The sequence below is a fragment of the Atractosteus spatula genome, chromosome 9, assembly GCF_055471065.1.
Source record: "Atractosteus spatula isolate fAtrSpa1 chromosome 9, fAtrSpa1.hap1, whole genome shotgun sequence".
NCBI classification, from domain to species: domain Eukaryota; kingdom Metazoa; phylum Chordata; class Actinopteri; order Semionotiformes; family Lepisosteidae; genus Atractosteus; species Atractosteus spatula.
In genome coordinates this window covers 51,652,772-51,680,020 of record NC_142714.1, presented here as the reverse complement: position 1 = coordinate 51,680,020, position 27,249 = coordinate 51,652,772, and the positions used below count along the sequence as shown (strand labels likewise).

The 27,249-nt window shown below is 47.8% G+C and overlaps 1 protein-coding gene across 1 annotated transcript; it reads left to right on the top strand.

The window, feature by feature from the left end:
• The first annotated feature begins 9,171 nt into the window (after positions 1-9,171).
• On the top strand, positions 9,172-27,243 carry lnx2b (ligand of numb-protein X 2b). Its single transcript, XM_088925113.1, has 10 exons — positions 9,172-9,393; positions 14,582-15,134; positions 16,711-16,907; positions 17,693-17,889; positions 20,403-20,792; positions 20,894-21,046; positions 22,694-22,868; positions 23,375-23,621; positions 24,392-24,550; positions 25,340-27,243. The coding sequence occupies exons 2-10, from the start codon at positions 14,749-14,751 to the stop codon at positions 25,473-25,475; spliced, it is 2,040 nt and encodes a 679-aa protein (XP_088781239.1). The 5' UTR covers positions 9,172-9,393; positions 14,582-14,748; the 3' UTR covers positions 25,476-27,243.
• The last annotated feature ends 6 nt before the right edge of the window (positions 27,244-27,249 follow it).

Here is a 27,249-nt window from a genome sequence, read left to right as displayed (position 1 = left end):
TCTCAAAAAGATCATACAGGTCAATATGTCTGTTTTTTCCAGCCCAGTCTCTTAACAGCACGAATCCTGCGCTAATTGAAAATGAACAGTGAATAACATCGTGAGAGAGCCTTGGCTGCATGAAGGTTTCACAGCATTTCGCAGATTCCCAATGAAGCACAAAACCGTGAACTGAACAGTCGTCATATTATCTCAAACCCCCGATCTCGCTAGGGGACAGACCTGTAATCTGTCACTATAATCAAAATATAATGCAATGTACGAGCGAATAAGTACACAGTATTCTAATGTGAGCTGCGTGCAGAGTTCACAACTAGGTTGTATTTGTGGGCAAAACCTTCTCAGAGTCAAGAGCAATATTTCTACTGGATGAGAAGAGATGGACTCACAAGCCTGCTTGTTTACAGTGCAATAGGGCCGCTTCACCTCACCGGGAGTTTTGTTGCCTTGTTCTGAATCACAGAACATGGCGCTGTGAATACCTGGAAATTTCTATTCTGTGATGTAAATTGGAGCTTTTAAATTTGACTTTTTTTGTGGTTTGAAATGCACTCACCTGTGCTGCTTCTTTCTAAGCCTGAAATATAAAACTAGAGGTGCAGTCCCCCATTCAGGACATTGCGTGTCAGCTCAGATCTACCATGCTGTACTGTGGAGTGCTCTAACGGGCACACCACGCTTATGGTCTCAATGTTACACGCTGGCGGCAGCAGCCAAGGGATTAGAGAGGAAGGTGTGTTTTTGACTCGGTGACCTCTGCTCCATGCTGTGAGGCCGTCCAGTTCAGGTTAGGTGCATCAGGTGTGAGCGAGAAAGCCAGCCTCCTTCTCCCACTATCTGTTTCATCTTTCTCTTTCCCTCTCTATTCCTCTCCCTCTGCCGTTCCCAGCAGGGGCTTGTCGCTCTTTTCCTGTCAGGGGTTGTGTTTGTTTTGTGCCTGTGTCTGCCTGGCAGGAGTGCCTCCCTCCCCTGCTGGGATGATGACCTCAGCTCCTTGTGAAGAGCCCGGATCTCCTGTCTGCAGCCGCGGCCCTGGGCTTCCTCACAAAGGCTACTGGAATAACAGAGCAGCTCCAAGGAAATGACAGTCACTTCACAGGGGCTTTCTTCTCCCTGCCTGGGGGAGGGGTGGAGGGTCCTGTCTTTTCACACTGTGCTAGAAAGACAGTCTTTGTAAGCACACCTATGGGACATTGCAACACCATGCTTGTCACATGACCTCCCCCCCGAAAGTCTCAAACGTTCCTTAGCATCTTAGAGAATGGTGCAGAGCCAATCAAGTCTCCAACGGGTTTTGCATTTCTCCTCGAAGCTGAAACAACGAAAGGAACAGGGTCACCCTTGTTCCCTGCACTCTGTCTCTAACAAACTACACGCTGTATGTGATCACCTGTCAGAGCCTGAGAATCAGCCGCTCGAACACAACTAAACTTGTTGTGAAGTATCTGTAAATGTCTTGCTAATTGTTATTGGTTTGGCAAGACTAATTCATAGATATTGCAAACAAAGCTCATTAAATATGTATATGATGGGAAGAACAGCAGCCATATCACTTTGCAACTCACAACTAGCAACCCACTGAAGCTCAGCAGGTGTGAGCTTGGTCAGTACCTGGATGGGAGACTCCTGGGAAAAACTAAGGCTGCTGCTGGAAGAGGTGTTAGTGGGACCAGCAGGGGGTGCTCACCTAATGCTAATGCCCCAGTATAGTGATGGGGACACTATACTGTAAAAAGGCACCGTCCTTTAGATGAGATGTAGAACCGAGGTCCTGACTCTCTGTGGTCATTAAAAATCCCAGGGTGTTTTTCGAAAAAAGTAGGGGTGTAATCCCAGCACCCTGGCCAAATTTCCCATTGCCCCTTACCAATCATGGCCTCCAAATAATCCCCCTGAACTGGCTTCATCACTCTGCTCTCCTCCCCACTGAGAGCTGGTGGGTTCACATCTTTAATTTTTACTTTAAACACAATAGAGACTTGATCTTCTCGTCTGGACTTCTTTTGGAAAAGTTGCAGCCAGGGTACTGTGGCCACAGTAAAACAGAGACAGGTTCCAGACCTTTGAAGGCACAGCTATTCAGTGAAGGACCCATGAATGATTATAGGAGACAAATAGGCTCTTAGGACTCCAGCTGAAAGAAAAGAAAACAATGCTTGTGTTTTCTCCCACTTCAAAGGCCCAGTCCTGTTTGATATTCGTCTCCGCCCTCTGTGCATTGCCCGGGACAGGTAATGTAAGGGGAGGGGAGTGACTTCCAGAAGCAAGCTGCTGCTGCTGCTGCCTGCAGCCCTGGCCAGAGGGCCTTTCGTGGCCTGGCCTGGCCAGCCTGTCTTCTGGCAGAGACGCAGCCTGCAGTGCTGAGACTCGGGCCCTGCTGGGAGAAACACACCCAGCCCCGGGAAGTGGCTCTGTGGGACGCCATGTCTTACAGTGCAGCATGTCCAGCATGTCCCAGGCGAAACGTGGCATTGCCTGCCACAGATTGTTTTTCAACAGTACTGTATTGACACTTGGTGCCTGGTTTAATTTATTGTTTACTATCCCAGTTAAAAGCCCTTTAATTCATCCCAGTTATGTCAATATCCTCCACTGGAGAATTGAATCCCCCTTCAAACAGCTGCAGCCCTACTCTTACTCATGCTTCCCTCACACTTCGGATCTTCATGCAAATGCAAAATAACAGGGAGAATTTTTCTTTCAAAAGAAACTAAATTCTGCTGTGACATAGACTGGGATTCCTCAACAGCTACTTCAGAAAACTAGCTCATTGTGTCAGAATGTGCAGACTTACTGTGTAGCCGCTGTAATGTGTCTATATATTATTATCTAATAATACTAATGGACCATATTTACACCTTTTTCCATATTCTTGTACTATTAAAATCAGTCAGTTGCGGATGTGTAAACAAATTGCAGTACTGACCTCCCGCTCTCAATACCTTGTTGAGTTCTCAGATAATAAAGGAGAAGAAAAAGGAAGATGCCATTAGCAAGGCATTTCAGCATCCCACATGAGCATGTCTTGACCTCTGCATAGCCCAGAGGTCAGGTTAAACAGTGGTTTGATGAGCAGGCTGTTCTCGGGACAGTGTGAAATGCCTGGCCCATTGCAGTGCATGGCCCGGGTGGAGGGGTCTCCTCTCTCCATTGTTTGGCTGGCAGTCTGAATGTGCAGACCCATTGTCAGAGGGCCAGCAGCCCAGCCCCTCCGCCTCCCTCCATACCTCCAGCCCTTCAATGCTTTGTCTCGTGCATCACTGACACTTCCTCCTTGCATAGGTCAGGGCAAGGTCATGATTCATTACTATGGACACCGGGGCTCTCCGGCCTGTTTTGTCTGCCTAGCTATACCTCAGTGCACCTTCCTATCTGTAGACAGACCCCCTGAAGAACACCCTCCTGGGCAGGAGTCTTTATGTGCCTGCAGCTCCACTACTCAGTAGTTCAGGTACAGAAGGGAGAAATTGCTTCACCAACAAACCCAGGATGTAACAGCCAGGACACTGGGTTCACACCCCTACTCTTACAAACAGTGCCATGGCAGTGTTCCCACTTAGAAATTCCATACTAGAGGAAAGAGCGCCACCTACTGGTCCACCATCACCACTTACAGCAGTTAGAGATAAAGGGTAGTAAAACTGCAATACTGCAATCCACAACAACCAGAATTGTCAAATACTCAATACTCAAAATGAGGTTTTACTAGTATTGTAGTTTGAGTGTAACACCCCTTGATTTAAATTCTCCTCTTATCCATATATCCCAGCATGCTGTTTGCCTTTTTTATTGCTTCCCTGCATTGTCTTGAAAATCAATAGACAGCATCAAAGCAGACACCTAAGACAGCTACTTCAGGCTATAGCTGAGTCACATGGCTGCACGGGTTCTTGTCACCTTTTTTTCAACCTTCTCCACAGCTCCTGCTCGCGAAAGGAGAGCCGGGCAAACAAAAAAAATTCCTAAAGCAGAGCAAAACATTCACGTCTTGCATTACAGGGAAGTTCCGACCTGCTCCGAAGTGGACCAGTTCACTTTCAGAAGAGCAGAAGAAGCTCAATTTGCCTTAGAGAGAACAGGGGGCAGCTGTGTGTGCTGGGGTGACAGCTGTAGTCCTTTAGTGACTATTATCAGGACAGTGGAATCAGGGCTCTTGGGTCTGATAAGGAAAGCAAAGCTCAAAGTGGTGGCAGACACTCAGGAGCTGAGACTGCATTTCTGGTTTGTTCACAGCACTGCTGTGTGGGGACAAAGAGGGAGGGCCGGTCTTATCTGATCAGGATTGCTGTAGAGCTTTGATCTCTCAGAGACAGATAAGGGTTACAAAGTGTGGTGAAGATTGGGCAGGCAAGGCTGACATAGGCAAGAGGGCTAGGTGTTGGGTTTCAGAGAAGGTAAGGAAATAAAACAGGCAGTACTGGAGGACAATCAGCAGAAGAGCAATAAAGAAGAGCAACAGCTTGGATTAACCATAAAAGACAGTTGTAAAACAATGCAAATTTAGGAAATGACATAGTTAAGCATGGCAAACATCATTGTCTTTGAACTGCTCTTTAATTTCCAAACACCAGACTGAAGTATACAATTAAGAAGGGGTTAAATGCAATTACTTAAAAATTGCTTTGGCAAGTGGGACAATGCTTACACTGTTGTAACGAATATGTGTGGTTGGGTTGATGGCTTGGGAAGCTTTAACAAAATTTCTGCTCGATCGCTCTTCAGTGCTCATTTCTCTCAAGAAAACCTGTCCGCGATACAGATCTGTAAATTGCAAATAATGAGTGGGGGGCAATAGCCCATCAGCGACTGAATGGGTGTGAGGAAAAAAAGAAAAGTGAGGGCAGAGGAAGAGGCCATTACTTTCTTCAGATTGCCCCAATTGCCTGAGAAACAGGAGAGGTTGTTCCACACGGGGGCTTGTCAAAGTGACACTTGATTGTCACATTTTAGGAGTCCTGTGGGAGCTGGAGCTGAGCACAATGCCCGGAGGTCTGCCCAGAACTGATTGATCCCATATGTGTGGAGGCCAGACAGAGCCTGGCATTCAGGACGAGCTGTGGCCAGGCTCAGATCCCTGGCTGTGCGGTTCTCCCTGGGTGGAGTCTGACCGCCTGCACTGCTAATGTGGGTTTACGACCTCCCCCCTCCCATAACACCCCCACACGACTGGCCAGTAATGAAGCAACCTGCCCGGCACCTGCGTCTGTGCGCAGTATTGCAGGCAGACCAGCAGGGGGCTCGTTCAGAGCCGGGAGCTCAGGGGGTATACTTCAACAAGGCGGTCAATTTGAGCAGCTGGAACGCGGCTCATTCTCTTTACAAGTGTGCAATAACACCATGAACTCCAAAGTGCTGTAATTTAGCACAGCAGAACACACTTTTTCACACTCTCTTTAATGCTTCTCACAGGCTGTTTTATGTCGTGCTCATCAGAGTCCACTCATGGCTTCGGGTGTGTCAACAAGCAATGTTATGCAGTAGACGTCTAAGAAATGTGCAGAACCCAGATGTCACTTGGTAAGCTGACGCACTTATAACGTATTACAGTAGTCTGCACTAAGACAGATTCCCTTAGGGGAAATAAGGGTTAATAAAGGTTATTCATTATTATTCCAATAAAGGTTAAGGTTAAAAAAGTTAAAAGTGCATCATTACCCAGAGTGAAATAAAAATGTTGATCAAAATAACCATATTATATTAACTCTATTCTTAGGATTGTGAGTTTAGGTTTGCATAATGTGATTTTGCACCTTTAAGAAATGACTTTCTACTTCACAATAATTATTAATTGTTCTTATTTTAAAAGAAAGGCAATGAGGCAGCAGTATTACCTCAGCACAGAGGCTGTAGACCTTTCTAGCCCAAAATACACAAAGACAATGTTAGTGCAGTGTCCATGGCCTGATAATAAGTGACCTTTACCAATGATTAATTAGATCCTTTGCATGAATAGCAATTAATAGCAGCTACTTCAGTGTTAATGATCATGTTAGTTGTTACACTTGCAAAGTATGGACCTGCACCCCATAAAGTAAAGAGATACCCATCAAATAAACGTTTTCCAATAAATTAATCAATCTTGAATGCTGGGAGTGCTGAATGGGTTTAATGAAAAATAAATAATCCAATCTTTTTAATGTTTTAGAGCAGGTATGGCACAATTGCTTTCCTAAGACACATGAATAAAAACCTGCTTCTGTGATGTGCTCACTGTTGCTCTCACTCTCCAGTGATTCCAGTCCAGGGGGGTCTGAAATGACTGGGATTGGGAATCAAACTGGAAGGTAGATGGAATTCCTTGACAATTCCAAACCGTATCCCTTTGCATCCTTAGTTCTGAACTGCTTCCCTTGGTCTGCTCCACAACGTTTGTCACCTTATTTCGTAATTAAAGGGATTAAGATGTTGTACTCCTTGGTATCAGATGTTACAATCCCTGTTATCAGCGCTGTTTTTAAACACATCAAAGCACTGCTTCCTGAGAGCGGCTCTGGAGCGCTTTCCTCTTGTGTGTGGAAGGAACTGGCCACTCTGAGATGAAAGGGGACCCTCTTTTCTTCCCCCACATGGGAAACAACACTGTGCTTCTGTCCTCACGAGAGACAGAGAGAGCTCCAGCTGTGAAGGCACTTAGTGTACGAACCTTCGCTCCTCTGTGTTGGCGCCTCTGTGTGTACAGTGTACAGTAGTGGCCTTTTCCAATTGCTCTTTGTGAAGCCATCACTGACTCCCTGAAGGGGTGGCTCTGTTTACAGTTAAATAGAGCAATGTTTTCAATGGCTGCATACCCAGAACCCAGGCAACACATTAAACTGCTGTGTGTCTTAAACGTTTCACACCATAGATGTTGTAATAGAGATCATTTCCATTAAGAACATGTTTATGCTGGTTATGTGTTTTTCTATTGCCACTCCATCTTTATGGAACTCCCTTCCTCTGACTGTTCAAGAGATAAATGCTATGACTTTGTTCAATCTAAACTCGCTTTTACTAGGTCCTATGTCTGATTGCCTTACAGATAACACAATGTAAACATCCTTGGGCTTGGAAATACTTCATCTATTATTATTATTATTATTGTGGTGTCTCTTTTCTTTTAAGGATGGAATAAAGCTTTACATGTTCAATTATAAAGAACGAGCTTGGGGACATTCGTGTAGATTCAGTAACTGGCCACTAGGTGGAGCACGTAATCAGCCATAGCGCTCTAGTAAGTGAATACAGTTCTTGTCGAAGAATTATTTAAGAAGCGTACGTTAATGCTGCATACAAACCTAGTTTCTTTTTGAATACAGAATCAGAGGGGCTAAGATTTATCATGGTAGAATTCTGCAGGAGAACCAGATGGGACTTGTGTTCACTAAGTTTATGACGCAAATGATTGATTTCACTCTTACCCCTTTCTTGGCGAATGGCTGAATATTGATTACCCATTGACTGCTTTTGACCGACGCTTCATTGGAAAGATTGTTTCGGCGTTAATGCCATAATCGATACATCTTTTTTTTGTTGCTTTTTAGTAGACTCTCTTTGCCATTTTTACGAGATAATGACTAGTAATCTGCAAAATAGCGTGATCAAAAAAAGAGCACATTCGCACCTCAGACATCTGGAAGCTAGGAAGTGTAAAATACTTGTGGTATTGTACGATGTACTTCTTTATAAGTGACGACTAATGTCCTGCGGTGCTCGGAACTGAAGGCAGACTCACAATGTTGCCGTCCAAGTGGACATTTCTTAGAACTGCGGCTGTTGTCACAGGGCTGCTGCTTGGCTCAGGCACAGAGGACGCCCTTTTCCCTCCAAACAATAAATTAACAAAGAACTAGGAGATCAAACCTGAGCTGGGCAGGTTTATGAGCCTCGTCACTTCCCTGCCCCTTCTGCTGCGGTGTGACTCTGACACCGCCCGAGCGTGGACAGACTGCTACCCGGCAGACTCCCAGGCCGCGGATGATGACTTTACTGCACATCAGTCACACGGATCTCTTTTTACTCTCCGGTGTTCCCGCCGGCTCATGAATCAAGATCTACGAAAGGAGGCACCGCGACAGGCAGAGGCTTGGCAACCGGATCGCCTCCTGCCTGACTTGTCACGTCTTCGCTCGCTGTTTTAATACAGTGCCGAGCATTGAAGGCGCATTCACTTCAGTGTCAGGCACGGAAACGCTTCAAAGAAAAAGGAAACCATTGCCCTGTTTTGAAGTAAAACCCATTGACCGTTTTATTCATTTTTTTGTTACTATTTCAAAATAAATCTTACTAAAATAAATGCAAGTACATAGAAAACAACAGTCTCTCCTTGCATTTACTGCTGATTTCTGACGGGAATACCGTTTCACTACAACTTCCCTCGAACTGACTGTCTGTCACTGTACTAATATAGATGCAAAATACAAATAAAACCCATTTTCCTCTAATATTATAATAATATTATTGCAATTACCTGGAAGAAAAATAACTTTTTTTTTCCTGAGAACTATGCAATACTTGAGACTTGTGAAAATGCAAGAAAACTAGTATGTTCAAATATGGACAATTCGTTATAGGATATTTAAAAAGTCAACACGTTTAACATTGTCCCTCGGTATTCGGCACCATTATGTTTTCTAGTTACATGAACATGAATTGGGAATAAAAGGACACACTATTTTTAGAACTGAAGACAAATTGGATGTATTCTGAGTCTAAAATGTCGCTAAATAAATTCATATTAGCGCACAATAATCACCATATAGAGACAACACGGTAGGGACTTATTATCGGTTCATATTTAATGTAACATTTTAAGTAAAACAAAATTAAAGTGACCATTTCTGGGCAGTTGGGGGAAACATTCCTTTCTTTTTTTCCCAGATAAATACTTTCATCGGCTTTACAAACGCAATTATCTTCCTAAGACGTTCAGTCCAAACTTCACTAATGGACTGTAAGCCCGGGAAATACTTTCGTGATAATTATGTAACGTAACTGTCTATATCGTGTAATTTATGCTGCAGATGAATAATTAAAGACAGAGCAATTTGTAAATACGAAACAATTCATGCGAGATGTCGCAACAATCCGATGAGAAAAGCGTTGAATACTGCAATATATTTGTACCGACCACAGGAGGGACGAGTTCATTTGAATATTACCTGGACTGACTTCCTGCCAGAAAACGTCAGATCCTACTCTTTTTGTTGTACGAAACGGGGGAAGACCTGCGTCTTCCATGAACACCTGAAGTGGTGAAACCTGACGGAAACCGCGACGTCTTAGGATCTCACGTTGTCACAAAGTCGAGTGACAAGTTTCCCCTGGCCGCTGTAGCCCTCTGCGTCCAGGGACCCGGTTCCGAGCTCTCGGACGCGGCTAACTGCGCGTTTGAAGGCGCTTCCGGGCAGCACACAGGTAGGGCGCAGTTTCGGTCTTCACCCAGGTAGTGGGGTCGGGTCGGCTCGGGAAGACACGACGTGAAGCCCACAGACTCACTTGACAACACGCATGTGAACTATTGTTCAGATTTCAACCGGTCGCAAATGTTGAATTTTAGGCACAGATAAACTTTTCCGGATTAAAATACTTCTTTTGGTTTGGATTACCAATGTGATTTTTCCCAGATGTGTAATGTAGGAGGCCGTTTTCCCTGGATATTATTTAAACCACGCATGTCATAGTCATTGTCTAAGTTTACTTTTCACTAGGTGGACTCAGAAATTACTTTCATTTCTTCGTGTTTAATACACTTCGTGGGTTTGGCGGTGACAGAGGGTTTTTGTGTTCGCTAACCTTGACGCGTCGCTGGTTAATTTATGGCGGTGGGGCTCAGACTTCGCAACCGTGTGAGACCTGTGAGAAACTTAAACACCGCCTTTGTTTCTCGGCAAAAAAAAAGACTTAAGTTTGAGTTCAGACGCGGTGTTTGTGTTTGGGGAGGGGCTTGGTTCTGGGTTAAAAACACGTCACCGGGGTCTAAAGAACTGACTGCAACTCGGACCACAACGTCATTGGCTAGGCTTATATCGATGGTAAAATTATAACTGATATTTGATTTTTTTTAAAATTTTTGCTTTGCATGAGGAATTTTTTTAATCAAACCAGGACCCCCCTTCGCCGGCCATTTTGTCTCAGTAATTGAAAAAGATTGTATAACTTAATCAGTACATGCAGTATAATCGGCGAATTCAAACTGTCCTATCTCGCTTTACGTTACTTGTGTCTGTGTTAGCACTATGATATAATACACCCCTGCTTCTCTTTATATGGGAGTTGTGTGGTTGTCTTGTGCCCCTTTCACTTAGTTTGCTACTCTGTTGGAAGGGATCATTCTTGTTTACAAGCAAAGACACTGAAACTTCAGGAGTGATCTGATTTTTATTCGAGAAAGATTTATTTTCATTCACACGTTTTGTAAAATACATAGGTGACATCCCCAAACAGGATTCACACTCCGAATAGCAGTTGTAATAATAATAATTATGATTAATAATAAGCTTACTGTAGCTTATCGAAGTGCTTTACCACAAGAAAACAACATGGGGATGATAGGAGATAAAATGTTAGGACAATAATAAGGGTTTTGAATGTGGGAAGAGGAAAGGGGGGCAGATAAAGATCAATTAAGTAAAGGCCCTTTTGAAACAGAGGGGCACAATGACTTATTTTGATTTCTACCCAGAGTGGAATCACTTGATTCACTTTTTCAAGTGTTGTAATATATAATGACAAACCAATTTATCAGGAGTTTAATAACGCAAGGAAGTATTTGTGGCTGGAGCCATTGACTTCATTTTTAATATTCTAACATGTTCTGCGTGTGTTAAGGTCTTATTCCTGTCTTATTCCTGTCTTATTCCTGTCTTATTCCTGTCTTACTCGGTCAAAATGCAGGTTTTCTGCTGTTGAAGTGCTAGCATGTAAATTTAATCAGTGCGCTGGCTTCTGTGAAACTGAGCACAGTAAAATACCATACAGGCTGCCAGTCGAATTAAACCCGAGCATTGTAACCAGAACCCAACAGCTCTGCCCCAGCTGTAAAGTCATTTTCAGCCGCCTGGGAGGTTCTGAGAAAATAATTAACTACTTTTCAGATGATAAGGGTGTCTCTGAAGCTGTGTAACTGTATGAAGGGAGTAGTTCCTGAGCATGTGATGTTCGTCAGTGTTGTCCAGAAAGGTGTAAAATGAGCTATGAGTGAGAGTATGAAAGTGTGATATCAGTTTATGTCGCAGTGAGGCAGGGACACATTGATTACCATGACCAGGAGTGTGGCGGTAGTCAAAGTGATCTTGAAACATTTGATTTCCATGAATACCCGTTATATTCTGGCTGCAGCCTTTCCATGTTGCAGTAGGCTGACGTGGATATGAACGGTTGTGCTGTGAAGCTGCCTTATAGTAATAAGGTGCAGTTTTGTTGCCTTTGATTCTGTGCCCCTCGCAGCAGGGATAACTGTTCTTAATAGTTATAAACTTCATTTCATTGGACGTTTTTAAAAGCAGTTGTGTGAGGCCCTGCTCATCCCAGGGGGCCTCCTCTCCGCTGTGAGGGGTCTTATCAGGGCTGAGGTCAGCTCCGGCTTCTCGCCTCCCTCGCGCTCTCCGAGCGGAACGGCCCGGCTGTGCAACGCTGGAGCCGAGCCCAGTTTCTGTTGCTCTTGGGTCTAGTTTCCTTACTGGGGACCCCTGTGTGTTCGGGGTGGGAGCTAAGAAGCTGTGGAACCTCCCCATTCACCATGCCCCCCCCGGCTTGGCTTCTAGTTGAACATAGCAGCTGTGTGCACAGCAGATGAGGCCGCGGAGCCGAGGGAGGGTCAGGGCCCCCTGTGGGTTTCGTGTTTGGAGCGGGTGCTGTCGGTGCCATGCACACTGCTGAGCTCCAGATGAGTGGTCACGTGTGCAGGAACGGGGGAGGAGAGACCTGCTGTGGTGTCTCAGCCGGGCTCAGGCAGGCGATCCCTGGGGGTCACAGCTGGCGCGGCGTGGGTGTCCCGGGCTGAAGGGGTTTCAGCGTGAGCAGCGGGGGGGGGGGGGGGCTGAGCCGCCGATAACCCCCCCGGCCCTGCAGGGCAGATCGGAAAGCTGCGCGGCAGAGGGCTGATGGGGCTGACCACGTGTGCCACTGTGCTGAATGTCTGGATAAGAACATAAGATTACAAAAGAAAGGAGCCTGTTCCGCTGGTCTGGCACGGTTCGTTTCTCAGTCACTCATTGATCTGGAGGTCTTCTCGCTCTTTCTAGTGTTCTTCCCCTAGTGGTTTCTATTGCTGAAATATCACGTATACCCACGGAGAGAAAGTAAACCTAATATCGCGTGCTGAAGCTGAAGATCTGCCAGGGGAGATCTGCATGATATATATAAAAAAAACTGGAAGCCAGTCAGGGTTTGTGAGGCATGAACAGCTACTATCCAGCTCTGCCAAGGCCCGTGCCGAATTCCCATCCCGTCGAGGAGGAAAGGAAGCGCAAGCCGATCGTGTGCAGTCAAAACTCACGAATGTTTCTACACTTTCGCTTCCGAGAGAACGGCCGAAGGTGCCTGGGTGGAATTCCCAGAGAACAAAGATCCCCTCGGCACCGACCGAACTGCAAATATTTGTTTGAGAGTTAGGTCGGGAGCAGTCTGACTGACGCACCGCCCTTCCGTCTGCGGGACCAGACCTTCCTGAATCTGGCAGCTCTGCCACCCACGGTCTTCAAACGCTCCCGGAGCGCAGAGAGGATCCCCCTGCAGCCCTGCCCAGGAACTAGCAGAGCCGCTCGGAATCTCGGGCCCTTTTAATTAAGAGCTCAGCCAAGAGGAGTCTGGCTGCATCCTGAGTGTAAATTCCAGGATTAGCAGGTGTGTGTCATTGTCTTGTGCGTGCACAGCGTCGCTCTGCAGATCGGCTTCGTGGGGAGTTATTTTTGTCTGGTGGAAGCAGAAATGTCCTAAATGAGCAAGTTTAAGCGTGCCTGGATGAGGCGCTTTCTCTGAAGTTAATTGTTTTCTCCTTTCTCTATGTGCCTCAAATTTCTTTAGTTATGAAAAACGATTTTTTTCCTGTAGAGCCTTAGGCAGTGAGTATATAATGCGTTTCTTTTAGCCTAGTGAGTTTTTAGTTCAAGGATATGTCCCTGATTTTGTTTCAGCCTCTTAGGGTGCATCCTGCATCTTTTCCTTGTGTAGGAGACGGTGTCAAATCCACATTGTACACACCAACAAATTACACATGACCAGCGGTTATTTGGCAGACTTCTCTAGGAGGCATTAATTTCCTGTTACTGCTTGTGCCCTCTGAGCCAGGGGCCTTCCAGTATGCTAGCCACAGACTGCTTGGCCTCTTTCTTAGCGGCTGTGTGCAGGTGGAGAGATAGAGGTTTTCCACTCAGACGCATCGGCAGTGGCGTGGGCACTGCTAGCCACAGCACCTGTGGTTTTCCACAGGGCACCTCATGGCTCCTGCTGTCCACGTGCTGGGAGGCTCTGGGGTTTGGTTTCAGCTAGCCAGCGACTCAGCTCTGGTTACTAGCTTGCACAGAGCTGCTCTTGTGTACTTAACGTATCTCCTGGCAGTGTCCAAGCCTGGCCAAACAAAACAGCAGTGTTTCTGAGTATTTCTGTTTGATGCTTTTAAAGTGACATGGCAGCTAGTATTTAAAGCAATTCATGAACCACACAATACCTGAGGTATACAGTAGTATCAACAGGACGTTTTGAACTTTTCACCTGGTGACTGTGGAGACTGAATTTGGCTTCAATAATAAGATGTTTTCAGCTGTGTTTCTGTCACATGCTTGTCGTCTGTGAATTCAGTTTCTACACCTGTGGAGAAAGTATTCGCCACCTGTGCTTGAATAACTTGTTTACTGTACAGCAGACCCACTTGCAACAGAAGCAGTGTTTTACCAGAAGTAGACTAAAGTGCAGTTAATATGAGATTCTGTGATATTGTTTTTTTAGTATTTGTACAGATTCTCGTGAGAAGGCAAGTGCATGCTGTATCTGGATTTGGCTGTGTTTTATGGTTCTGTCAGTATGTTTCAGCAATAAGAGGACAAGCTTATCGATCGCTCTCTCCTCTAATGTGCTGTCGATGTTTCCTGTAAGTGGGAGACCTATAGATGTTGCTGGTTTTATTTCCCTCTATGAGGTCTCAGAGTGCAGAAAGACGCTTTCTCAGTGATAAGGCATGCATTCATTATTGATGAGGCAATTCCCTCAAGACAGGGGAAAAACACAGATTGTAAACCTCATGGAAGTGGTGCTGCTGATAGGCTGACAGGAGATCACTGGCAGCTGGGATTGGGCTGCTCCTCAGCCAGACCTCCATGCTTTACTATATACGTGTTCACTCCTAACAAGTAAGTTGTGCTGTTTTTTGTTTTAGATGACTGCGTAGAGTTGAGTTCTTCTTTAAATTCATTTGTTTTGTGCTAATAGGCTGTCGGTTTTGGAAACCAGTCTGATCTGAATTGCGAAAGGGGGGCAGATTCCCTCTCGTTCCAGAGGCTCGGGGCTTGGGGCAGCTCCGGTGCTCACGACGCAGTGTGGAAGTGAGCAGGGGAAAGTGTGGGCTGGAGGGAGAATTAAAATCTGATCCGCGTGTCTGCTTTCACAGGAGCCCACGATGACCAGGCCCCGAGGATAATCGTCTGATCTTGGCTCGGATCTTCTGCGCAGACTGGATTCCTCCTCGTGGAGACGCTCCCCCTGGGAAGGATAAAGGAATAGCTGGTTGCCATTCTGAAAGCGGGAGGATCGCACTCCTCGTCTGTGTTGGCCAACATGACGGAGCCCAAGCCCCCAGCTCCTCTTACCTGGGGCCAGGTGTGCAAGGAGTGCGGCCAGGCCCACGGTAGCCAGGAGAGCCACCTGTACGACTACCAGGATGAGGTGGACGACGAGCTTGTCTGCCACATCTGTCTGCAGCCGCTTCTGCGCCCCATGGACACCCCCTGCGGACACACCTACTGCTTCCAGTGCCTCAGCAGCTTCTTGCAGGAGCAGGACTTCTGTCCCGTGGACAGGCAGCGGCTGCAGCTCCCGCAGTGCCGCCAGTCCAGCCTGCTGGTCAGGAACCTGCTGGACAAACTGACCGTGCTCTGCCCCTACCACAGCTCCTGCCAGCAGAGCATGCAGAGGTGTGAGCTGCAGCCACACCTCCACAACAGGTGAGGAGCATCACTGTCTCACTCTCTTCTCTCCTGTCTGGGCAGATATCACCTGCAGTAAATGAAGGGGGAGAGATTGCTCTAATAAGGCATTTTCAGCACTGTAGAAGGCTCCCAGTGCAAACAGAGCTACAGGTCACTTAGAGGCATGGGTGACCTAATCATGTGCTCTCCACAGGGTTACGGGTGTTTTGCAATGCAGTTAAACATTTCTCAACTATGTAATGGCTCTCTGTTCATTTAAGCCTTGGCTATCTCACTCCCCTGGTTGAATTTTAACATCAGAAATTTTTCAGAGTACTTGATATTGCATGTGGATTGGGCTGTTTTTAAGAGGGGTTGACTGGTGGAAACATTTAAGCAGCACATTTGATTTTAGGGTAGAGAGCTGAGTTATGTATCTTCCTCCCCTCCCTTAACTGCTCTAGAAGTTTAAATGGCTTTGTTAATGTCATAGCAAACCCTTTTTCCTGTGACTCGTGCAACATGTAAATAAAGGTGCCACAGTGGTTTGTTGCTGCTGGCCCCTGCTCCTGGTAAAGAGTGTGTTAAGTCGCTTTTAGAACGCCGTCTTCCGTTCGTGTAACTCAATTGTTCTGACGTAAACTGAAAGCTGCATTTCTACAGAGTTTGGAAGTGTCGTGTGTAAGCCTCTCTGAGCTAAAATGGAAGTCTGATGCTGTGTGAGTTTGTACAGGTAATGAATACGAATGGATCCCAGACCTTAGAAAACATTGGCATCCGCTTATATTTCCTTAATATGTAGCCTGAACGTGTGCTGTTTCATACTGGCATCGCCTCCTATAAGAAAGCTCTTTTCCTCCTCGTGTCCTGTAGCCCAGCACGTTGCAGGCTGTACCTCAGTTGGTTCCCTGATTTCTCATTACTCCTGGTGGTCAACAACCTCCAGAGTGCCGAGTCGTCATCTGTTTGCCTTTCCAGATGACCCAATGCACTCGCACGTAGGTGTGTTGACAATATTCCCTCCCCTTGGATGAATTAGCAGGATCTCTGGTTACTACATGATGCTTTGCTGCAAGATGATTAATGGAGTGATGGTCTCTGACGTGCCATCTACAATGAAGGTTATTTTCAGCAGATTTGCTTGACTGCAACCACAAAAGACTGGGTACTGCTAAGAAAAAAAAGCGAGTGTACAGTAAATGAAGCAATCTCCTTAGTGTAAAAAAGAGAACCTTTTTCACTGTGGTTATATGGATATGGGCTCTGTACTTGTAATGGGAAGATTGCATGTTCGAATCCAAGGTGGGGCACAGCTCTTGTATCCTTGAGCAAGCTGCTCCCATTAATACCCTGTTGTTACATGGCTACAGATCTTCATCCCTTAGGAACAGAAGAACCTGCGAACTCTCAAAGATCAAAGGGTCAGCGCAGTTACAGCAGTAATTCTGGAGCCTTTCGATAAATAAAATAGACAGATGCAGTTAGTGAAATGTACAGGTTAGGGGGGAGTGCGCACACACCATGCAGTTATGAATGTTCCCAGCGTACCCAGAGCTGCTCGGCCTCGCGCAGGCGGAGCTCATGCCTCGGTTTGTCCCGGCGGCTCTTTCAGATGCCCTGGCTTCAGGAAGCTGCGCGAGGAGGCGGAGCGGAGGAAGAGGCCCCACTGGAACGAGGCGAAGTCGGTCAAGTCCGAGGGGGAGCCGGCGGCGGAGGCCAAGCCCACCGCAGCCCCGCCCAGGAGCCTGGCGCCGCGCGGCCCCTCGGAGCCGGGGCTGGTCAACCCTGCGTTCGAGGAGGGCGAGGATGGTAAGAGGCAACAGCTCACCTGCTCCCTCTCTCCTGTGCCACGTTGGCACTCTGTACTGGTGGGCTCAAAAAGCTGCATGGTATTTGGTGGTCAGAGAAAAGGGGGGGGGGGGAAGTCTGTAAACTTTTAAACTTTAATGAAAGTGAAGCAAATCATTACCTAAAGGTGTAGCTGGTAGAGTGAAGCAGATTGAACTTCTGCTTGATCACTTAGGCCTCGGAGACTGCCCAGCTGCCCCAGGCGCAGAGTGTGGGATTTGTATCGGCTGGTTTGAGGCCTGTGTCTGGGTTACAGGTGTTCTCTTCTTGGAGTGTCTAGCCTGGGGATACTGGGCTCTTTCAGTTCAGTCTTTCAGCCATTGTCTGCGCACAGTGAATGGGAATGTGAACCCTGCATGACTATCTAACCACAGGCCTCGTGTTTGAACAGTACCAGAGGGCCTTTCCCACCTGGTTACAAGAGTGCTGATCAAAACAAATGAGGTCAGAGAGAAGAAAACTGGTCCTTCCCAAAACTTGATTTTCTGGGATTTCGCTGAGTAACTGCCACTCCCTCATTTTTCATTCGTAGGTCTTGGGGGTGGGGGGGGGTAGAGTGTACTGCTGCGCTTTTTAACTTGGTCGTTTCTTCCTTCACTAACACCCAGAGAACTCCATGTTTGGCCCTCTTTCCTTCTGTGCGTCTGCTGCTCCCTCCTGCTCCCTGCTGGAGGAGACTGCGCCCAGTGGGCGATCCCCGTCTCCGTGTGTAACTGGACTCCTCGGGGTGGGGGGGCTCTTTCCAGATGCGCCCCAGCGGTCCAGCTTGATGGCCGAGACAAGCGTGCTGGAGATATTCCGGGAAGAGCCGGAGGAGGCCCTGGGGATCCGGATAGTGGGAGGGAAGGACACGCCCCTGGGGAACATTGTCATCCAGGAGATCCTGCGGGATTCACCGGCATCTCGGGATGGGAGATTGGCTCCTGGGGACCACATTCTGGAGGTAAAGAGCCTTTCAGAGGCGCCACTGATGTCATCCTCGGTGTTTTAGCCTTTCTGTCGGCATGTGTAGGCCGCAGAAGAACAGGTAAATGTTTATTCCAATGCTGAAAGCTCAAGACAAACACAGCGTTTCGGCTGTAGAGCACACCTGAAGAAGTATTGAAGGAGTGAACCCTTGTCTGTTCCGTCTGAGCCTTTAGCCAGGTGCCAGTTCATTCCACCCGCGCTGTTGAAGATGGGTTGACTTGTTCCGTCTAGAGAGCCATTTTAAGATGACGGGTGCATGTGTTGTTAAAGATGCACACAGCTTCACACAAGGCAAGAAAGTGAAATTCTCCTGCCAAGCTGTTGCTTTGGGTTAGTGTTTACATAAGTGATCGAAAGGTGTGTTCCAGCCCGAAGCTGTTGAGCGCTTCTGTGCGTCCATTCGTTATCACATCCTTCCTCATGCTGATGCCACTGGTGAGACGGTGAGAAGATCAGAGGTTTTTCCTGACTGATGGGTAATTAGTGGTTTCTTTCACCAGTTCAGGACCTGAAAGCAGTGAGCTCAGATTGTAGATGTGAAACAGAATTGGAGGTGCCTGAAGATTGTACAGAAGTACTGCAGCTGATTACACTGGAATGCAGGCTAGAGCTGACCTGCTGGTGTGGACAGTTTCTCTGTCCATTAAGCAGGACAGGCTAATTAGCACGAAGAATCTTCTCACGCAGGTACCTGACAAGTCTCTGTTTCACTGACGCTTACTAAAGGTGAAGAGCTTGGTACTGGGCTTCATCACCCCTGAAAATCCCTCATCAGCAGCTCTAAGGCTCATACTGGCACTATTTAATAAACCTGCACTCACAACACCACTAGCTTTTGTTACCGTGTTGATGTTTATAAAGTCAACCAGTTTTTATTTTCCATTTGTAATCGCTGTTCCCCCTGAAAGTTATTCTTTCAGATTTTAAGAGCTTCTGGAGGCAGTATCGTATGTGTTTCACATTACTTTATCCGTTGTTTGCTCACATTGCTACTTGCTTTTCGCTCCTGCTGGCTGTGCTGGAATGCAGAGGTGACAGAATGGGCTCAGAGTAGTCTCAGGGATTCTGGCTTGACTAGGCCTGAGCCCTCTCTTTGCTTTGTTGGGTCAGGGTATTCAGACATGTGCACACATGGGTCTCGCTGTGCTGGCAGCAGGAATGCCAGCTGCAAGATGCAAAGCCTTTTTTCCCCAAAAACTTTTGTAAGCTGCTGTGAGTCCTGTGTGAGTAAACCGAACCTTTGTTGCACAGGTCTTTAAAGCAGCAGTCCATCTTTTTATTAGTTTTAAACAAAGGCGCAGAGCAGGGAAGTCCTGTTTCAGAGAGTATTTGAGATCCATGTGCTCTTCCTGTTACTTTTGACTTACCATACGTGTTTTATTCATGGTCAACATGAGCCAATTGATTGAATAAAACAAAAAAAGCATTGTGTGCAAAAGGTATGTTAACTGATCTGAAGAAAAGTTCCAAATGAGAGAAGGCCATTCAAACCATCTACAATAGTTTGTTGGCTTCCTCTCAGGTCTTTGACTTCAACAACATGACTGGGTCTCTTTTTTCACGTCCCCTGCAACTCTTTGTGTAACAGGTACCTCATGTTCTCGGTTTTAAATGCTCTTCCGTGTTTCCACTTCCTTTCTGGTTGGTGTATCACAGCTGATGTTGACATCTGTTTGGCTGAACTTCGAGGATTATACATTGCACAATTTAACATAGCATCACTGGTTTAAATTATACACTTTTCACTATCCTATAATTTCTTTATCTCTTCCCTATATTGTCTAGAAACAGCGAATATCAACCTGTTTTCAGTGCGCTTCATAATAAAATTTCACATAGTTTTTATGATGTCTGTATGTAACATACTGCAGTTACCTACTGTTTATTAAAATGCGTCTTCTAGGCGTTGCACAATTTTTTGCTCTAAATCGTTTTTTAATTTCCTTGGTAGCTTCTGTAGTGTTTGCCAGCCCTCCTTCTTTGGTGTCATGATCAAACTTGTCACCAATAATCCTTATACTGTACAGATGCTGATCCTCTGGTTCAGTTCTAATTGTTTCCTTAACCTTAAATGTCCCATGTTTGTTTCCAGATCTCCTAATATAGCAAACCAGCTCCAGATACTGACTATGCAAACATTACGTTGTGTGTTCATAATACAAAGCTTCACTTGCTTAGCAGCAGCACAATGTCTGCAGTAATCACTTAAGTAGGAATCTCGTCATGTTGTGATCGTGCCATACACTGACACGCCCTGATACTGATACTCGTGTAACGTCCTGGCTCCCAGCCAGCGAACTGATTCGATTCCGATCGCAGGTGCTCCTGTGACGCCGTGGGGCCCTGATTCTGCAGTCTGCTAGCAGGCGCTCTCCTCCTGATGCCTTCACAGCGCTCTGCGGCTGTTGGAGTCTGGCCCAGGGTTAATGCTGACGCGGTGCAGTGGGAAGGGGCTGACTGAGGTGCGGCCTGGGCTGTGTCTTCCAGGTGAATGACGTCAACGTGGCCAGCGTCCCTCACGGCGAGGCCATCTCCGTCCTGCGGCGGCCCTGCTCCTCCCTGCGCATCACGGTGATGCAGGAGAAGGGCTTCTCCACCCGGAACGCCCGGCTGGAGCTCCCATCCGCACTGCCGCCCGCCCCCTGCCCCGCACCCGGGACCGTGATCCAGGTCGCCCTGCTCAAGAGGGACCGCTCCGAGCCGCTGGGCATCAAGCTGATCCGCAAGTCGGAGGAGCCCGGCGTCTTCATCCTGGACCTCCTTCCGGGGGGCCTGGCGGACAAGGACGGCAAGCTGAGGAACAACGACAAGGTCCTGGCCATCAACGGGCACGACCTGAGGCACGGCACGCCGGAGAGCGCCGCGCAGATCATCCAGGTACGGCCGCGCTCGCCGCCTCCCGGCGCCCTGTTGGCTGGACTCGTTTTTGAGCGGCGCGTTGGTTGGCAGCTGGGTGAAGGGCCGTCTTGCTCTTGCAGCAGAGCGAGGCGCGGGTGAACTTCGTCGTGATGCGGCTGGCCGAGTCGCCGGGGAGAGGGGTGGCGGAGGGCAGCCCGGGCGGCGAGGGCGCCAGCCGCGGGGCCAGGAGGCCCGAACCCCAATACTACAGACGCCGATCCATGTTCCTGAAGGTGAGCATGACGGGGACCTGAATCCCGTGCCGATAGGGGAGCATCTTGCAGATCGCTGTGTGTGACACAGGAGCAGGGCCCGAAGGGTGGAAACTTCAGTGTAAAGACACTCCCTCCCCCCACAGAGTCACGAACATCCGTACATGAGCTCAGAGCTCCGAGATGTTGTGGTAACTGAGGCATGCAAACACCGGCCTGCGCTCAGGAGCCCCTTGCAGCGTCACATCAGACTACGGGCCACTACGTTGCTTGTTTTGTCGCCTTCTGAGTGAAAGCCGAGGTGTTCCCTGTCATTTGTGATTCAAAAAACAACTTGTTGCACCACTAACAAGCAAGAAAATACAGATGTTCTGACATGAGTAATGCAAAAAAAAAAAGTGTTGAATAGGAATTTGTTAGCTAGACTGGGAACCGAACCACCATTTGTAATATTAATTCTGTATGGAAAATGCTTTTCCGACCAACCGATTTACAAACCCGTCTGTGAATTGGTGACTTCCTGCATGACTGTTTCCTACAGCTGATTGTTTTACTGAGTCTGTGATCAAGAACTGCTCCGTGGCTCAGAAAGTTTGATAGTGGGGTTTGTCACTCATACGACTGATATGATGTTGCGAGAAGTAATTGTGGCCATTTGGAGTAGCTGTCCCAGAGACAGAAACGGGTACAGAGGAGACTTGTGCTCCGTCTGGAAGATATGCTTCCGAAACCCTGTCTCTGCTCCTTCATGCTTGTAAAGACAGCCACTGGGACAGCAATAGTACTGAGGTTCACTGTGTCTGGAGAGCAGTGCTCCTTAAGAGCTCAGACTGAGTCTGCCTGTGATTAATGCTGCTCTGTGTTATTTCCTCTGGAAGCATTTGAGATGTGGTGAGCTGAATACCAGATACCACAGCCTTCCTCCGCAGGGGATGTAGAAATGATAAGGAAATTGCCGACGTCTTACAATGGAACAGGGTGAGAGGAGGAGGCCGAGCACTTCAGAGCAGGCTCGTACCTCAGCGGCAGAGGGGGGAAGCGTTTTGCGTTACTGCTTGCTCAGGATCAAAAGGGGAGTGGTGGCGGCGGCAGCGGTTGTTTGTTGTGTGGGTGGGCAGGGGATCAAAGGATTTGGCAGTTTGTCTTTGCCTGCAGAGCTCAGTGCTGTGCTGGAGGCTGGACTCCCCTGCTGGGCAGAGCATGGGGCCCCTGACACCTTTCTGCCCTCCCTCTCAGAACCCTGGCTCCATCCAGCAATGGAGGAGCTGCAGGCTTACACACCTGCACGCGGCGCAAGAGCTGCTTGTCGAGTCCCGCGCTGCAGTCGGGGCGTCTGGCCGAAACGCCAACAGCCCGGCCCTGGAACTGCTAAACTTTCTTTGGGCTGGAGAAAAATGCAGGCGAGAGGCATCTTTCCCAGGCAGGATATTTAAAGCAGTATGTCCTATTTGGAAGAAAACAAACACGTCAGTGATTAATACGCTAAAAATTGATGATGTAGCTTTTATCAAGCAGTCGACTTATTAGCTGGAAACCCAAGGTAGTGTTTCGGCTCTAATGAGGTCAGCATGCTGGCCCAGCTGGCCCGTCTCTGCAGCAGGGGGGGAGAGGCGTGGCGTGCGGCGGCGCTCTGAGCCTCGGCGTGTGTGCGTCTGTGTGCTTGCTCAGGACCCTCCGGGGGGATTCTCCAGCCGGGAGAAGACCGTGAGCCTGAAGAAGGAGCCCCGCATGTCCCTGGGCATCACCATCTCGGGGGGCCGGGACAGCCGCAGCAGGGTCCCCGTCTACATCACCAGCGTCCAGCCCGTCGGCTGCCTTCACCACGACGGCACCATCCGCATGGGTGAGAGCTGGCGCGAGAGGAGCCGTTCGGCCCCACTGGCCCGTGTGATTCGTTCGTAGCTAATTGATCCCAGGGTCTCGTGCAGCAGCTTCTTGGAAGAAATCGGGGTGTTGGATTCAGCAGCACGCTGCGCAGCTTGTTCCATACTCCCACAACCCTTTGTGTAAGGAGGCTCCAGGTGCTCAGTTATTAGCCATTGCTTGTCCCATCTCTTCTTCTCTATAAACAATCTGATTTTCTTAGAAATATATTTATTGCTTAGCTCTAAGAGCACTTCTTGGTTCCTCCTGTGTGACTCTTGATGTCCTGACTAAGGCGTGGGTTGAGGATAGGATTGCATCCCAGCGATTGTAGCTTTGGCAGTCTTTAAGTTTGGCATTTTTAGGATGTTCCTGCTTGATAGGCTCTAGCATGTCAAGGTTTTGGATTGAACCTCTCTCTGTCCCACGATGGAGCTTTCCGGGGACGAGAGAGATGTTTGCACGTGTGGCCTGTCCCTCCCCCAGGGGATGTGCTGCTGAGCATCAATGGGGTGGACCTGACGCAGCTGACGTACAACGAGGCGGTGTCGGCTCTGAAGGCCCAGGCCAGCCAGTCCTCAGTGGTTCTGAAGGTGGTGGAGACCCTCTCTGGGGATCCCCAGGAGGAGGAGGGCAGTGACGGGGAGGGCCAGGAGGACATGGAGGTGCTGGAGCCCCGGGATGACGCCATCAACTGGGTGCCGCTGTGGACCAGCTGGCTCGGGCTGCCCAGGTGAGGTGGACTCGCCCCCCGGGGCCCCAGGAGCACATTGTAGACGATTTAGCAGTTTCTTCATGCTCGGGCAGATTTGAGTTTCTTTTTGATCCCTGAATAACGTCTTCCACCTTTTCTAGGGAAGGGAGTCTTAAGGGAGTCGGCACACCTCTGTATTGTGCAGCAGTGGGTGTAGTGGAAACAGTAAGGGCTAACTGTACTAAGCCCCACCATCAGTGCGGATCTTTATCCAAGACTCGTGACTCCTCATTAATGCATTTTATCGGACACCTGCATTTTAGTAGACCATTATATCGACCGATCAATTTTTAGAGCTTCACATTACCGGATTTACAAGAAGTCCTTAATCGAATCATATAATCACTTTTTCTTTTTTTACAAGAGGAATGAAAAGTAGTGTGTAAATGTCTCTGAACTTCAGCTTTGTTAGGCGTTGTTGCTGGAGGGGCTCAGTGTGAGACGTGTTAGAGGTGGCTGTCAGATGGCTGGCTGGTCGTCTTGGAGCTGTAGATTCGATGGCACCGGGCAGGAGGCTCCTGCACTTCAGTGCTGGATGACGTGGGTCCCCTCCTTAATGTGAAACACTCGGAGATCCTTCAGGGCGAAAAGCGCTGTATAAATGCAAGGATTTCTCATGACCGATCCCTTGCCTTTGCGAGTGGTGTGAATCTGTGTGTGGAGAGAGAGTGAGGGGCCGAGGGACAGAGAGCTCCACGTTCTGTAACAAAGAGGCCGCCGGTAACGACGACGCCCCTTCCTATTTCCAGCCACCTGCACTGGTGCCGCGACATCGTCCTGCTCAAGACCAGCAGCGAGAGCTGGGGCTTCAGCATCGTCGGGGGCTTCGAGGAGTCCAGCGGGCACCAGCCCTTCTTCATCAAGACCATCGTGCCAGGAACGCCAGCGCATTTCGATGGCCGGCTGAAGTGAGTGTGGCTCTCCCAGCCCCGGCCCAGGTTGGCGGGGAAGATCCCAGCCCTGTCCGTGCCGACCGGCCTGCCTTCCGCCGGACGGTGCTTCTGCTCTTGGGTGGATTCCCGTCTGGGTTGTGCTTTTGTTGATGAGAGAAGTTTGCGAGGTCAGGGTCAGAATCTAGAGTAATACCAGCCATCTCCACACCTGAAGACGGCTCCACAGCCAAAATGGTGTCTCTTTTTCTTTTCCCTTCAGCATGGAATAAACATTTACCTGTTCCTTCGCAAGTTACTTTTAGCAAGCAATAAGGGTATGAATCATTTTGTGAATTCATTTATATTTTAGGATATAATTTTGTTTTCTGTTTCCTGTTTGTGGCCCTATGTGTAGCAACATTACTCCATTTTTGCACCCTTATAACAGACCTGTGCGGTCTAGAGGTTTTTCTTTTTGCTATCTTTAGTTTGGTGTAATTAAACCAATGTCCTTTTGAATGCAGATTGTAGAAACATCTGCATTAAGGTGAACAGTGTTAGAACTTTGAGTGGAAGATAAAAAAGCTGTTGAAAAGAAAAGAAGACTGTGTTCTTTTGAGACTGAGCAACATCTCTCTCTTTCTCCCTGCGTTTTTCTGTAACAATAATTATCTTCAAGGCCAGATGCCCAATTAAAGGTTTCCTGCAGCTTACAGAAAGAATCTGGGAAGTTGTGTCACGGGATTAAACAGTTCCCCCCCCCCCCCCCCCCCCCAGCGGACATGTTGAACGCACTTTGCTGATCTGCCTCCTTGCTGTGCGCAGGTGCGGCGACGAGATCGTGGCGGTGAACGGAGCCGCCACAGGAGGCATGAACAACTCCTCCCTCATTCCCATGCTGAAGCTGCAGAAGAACAAGGTCACCCTGACGGTGGTGTCCTGGCCGGGGAGCCTCGTGTAGCGCCCTCTGCTGTGGGAGCTGCGGAAATGACCTTTGACCTTGGACCTGCGTCCACCAGCAGGGTCGCTTCTCCGTGCTCCTGCTAAAGCAAGAGGAAGAGACGTTTTTTTTCCCCACTGCAGTTGCTGTTTTATGTGGCAGCTTGTTTGCACATCAACCCTCCCCCACCCATCATCCCCCTTTCCCTCTTGTAGTCGGAAGACCAGCAGAAAGCTGCGGTGCACCTCGCCTGCCCGCGGCGCTCCGGCAGCGGGACGCGCTGGGGACACCTGGCCTGCAGCGTCGATGCGCGAGCGCGGCTGTGGGCTGTCCTCCCCGCGTGGTCCGTGTCTGGGTGGACAGGGGGGAGAAGACTCCGCTGTGAAGCATGATCAACCCAGACCTTTTTTTTTTTTTGAAGGGTTTGGATTTTTCTAAGAGTTTTTGTGTCCGGCGATGGTAGAATTAAAATCTTTTCTAATGTTTTTATGGGCCGTGCCCTGCATGGCTGGAATAAGGACCTTGTTTGTTCTACACGCTTTAGGAGACAGATCCTCTAGTACTCTCTTTATTTTGTAATGGTGACATTCTGTCGCACTGAACCTACAGCTGCGTTATTTCCCCCTTGTGCAATGAAGCTGTGCTTTGATTTCCCGTGCTCTCTGTGCACCCTGCAGTGATGAGACTGGCGCCACTTGTGCCAGTAGATGGAATTCTGATGCTCATGCTCATATTTTGTGCCTTATTAATATCTTAACCAGAGCCCCGTTCCAGAAGGAGAAAAATTAAAATGTCAAATGAGAGTAGGCCTACTGTAATGTGACCTTTAGACTTAAGATAGAATCTGCTCCCATTAAGAAGCATAGCCCAAGTTCTGTGCAGAAATCACAATGGTCGTCACATTCCGAAGCTGTGTCATAGTTTTAATCAAGGTGCTTTTCATTGAGTACAGTACATGGCTGTGCCTGTGATTTTCTTTCCACTGTCTCTGGGTGGATATCTACTGTGCATGTTGTTTAATTCACAAAACACCACAAAGCTGTAGCTTTACTTACTCTACACCTCACAGTGGGTGGTCTAAGAGACTGTGGAGCTTTGCTGCTGAAGATGTCTTTGAATTCAGCACTGATAGGGAGCAATGGAGTGAGTGAGTGCACTCATAGAGTGAAGTCTTATTTATATTTAGTGTGACAATAGAATTATAGTAACCAAATGTAAGGTATAAGCTTGCTAAATGCATATGAAAATACCTTGTAAATTTAGTTTGGTATTTTTAAGGGAAGCTTCTCAATCTTCAGTGTTAAAAAAAGTAAATAATTCTGTAAGAATTTGTTTTGGACTTGGAAAGAGACGCTGTAAAGCATTTGTACAGCTGGGATGTTCAAGACTGTATCCAGTAAAGTCATTTTCTACTTTGCCTCCCTGGAAATTGCTCTGACTCTCCCTGTGCAGATACATTAGACCATTTCTGTATAGCTTCTAGAAACTAAATCCAGCACAGATCAAACTTTGTTGCTTTAAGTTGTTGTTCATGTTTGTGAACTGCAGTGCAGAAGCACTTGCTCCACAACTCCTGATAGACCTGCTGAACTTTTCAAAACCAAAAGTTGAGCATGGTTTTTAGATTAAAACACCTGGAGCCTTTTGCTGTGGAGTTATACAAGTATCTGTCACTTCAGTCTGATATACACTGTAACAGTGAAGCTGTGCCTAAAACAAGGAAAACAAAACATTTTGGATGTTCCAGTTTATGCAAAAGAAAGGAATAAAACATTAACTTCTCAAATTTTAACTA

Excerpts from the sequence above, each read along its gene's own strand:
- lnx2b (XM_088925113.1), top strand. The coding sequence starts at position 14,749 with ATGACGGAGCCCAAGCCCCCAGCTCCTCTTACCTGGGGCCAGGTGTGC. Across the intron at positions 15,135-16,710 it reads CAGCCACACCTCCACAACAG|ATGCCCTGGCTTCAGGAAGC; the intron begins GTGAGGAGCATC and ends CGGCTCTTTCAG. Across the intron at positions 16,908-17,692 it reads GTTCGAGGAGGGCGAGGATG|ATGCGCCCCAGCGGTCCAGC; the intron begins GTAAGAGGCAAC and ends GGCTCTTTCCAG.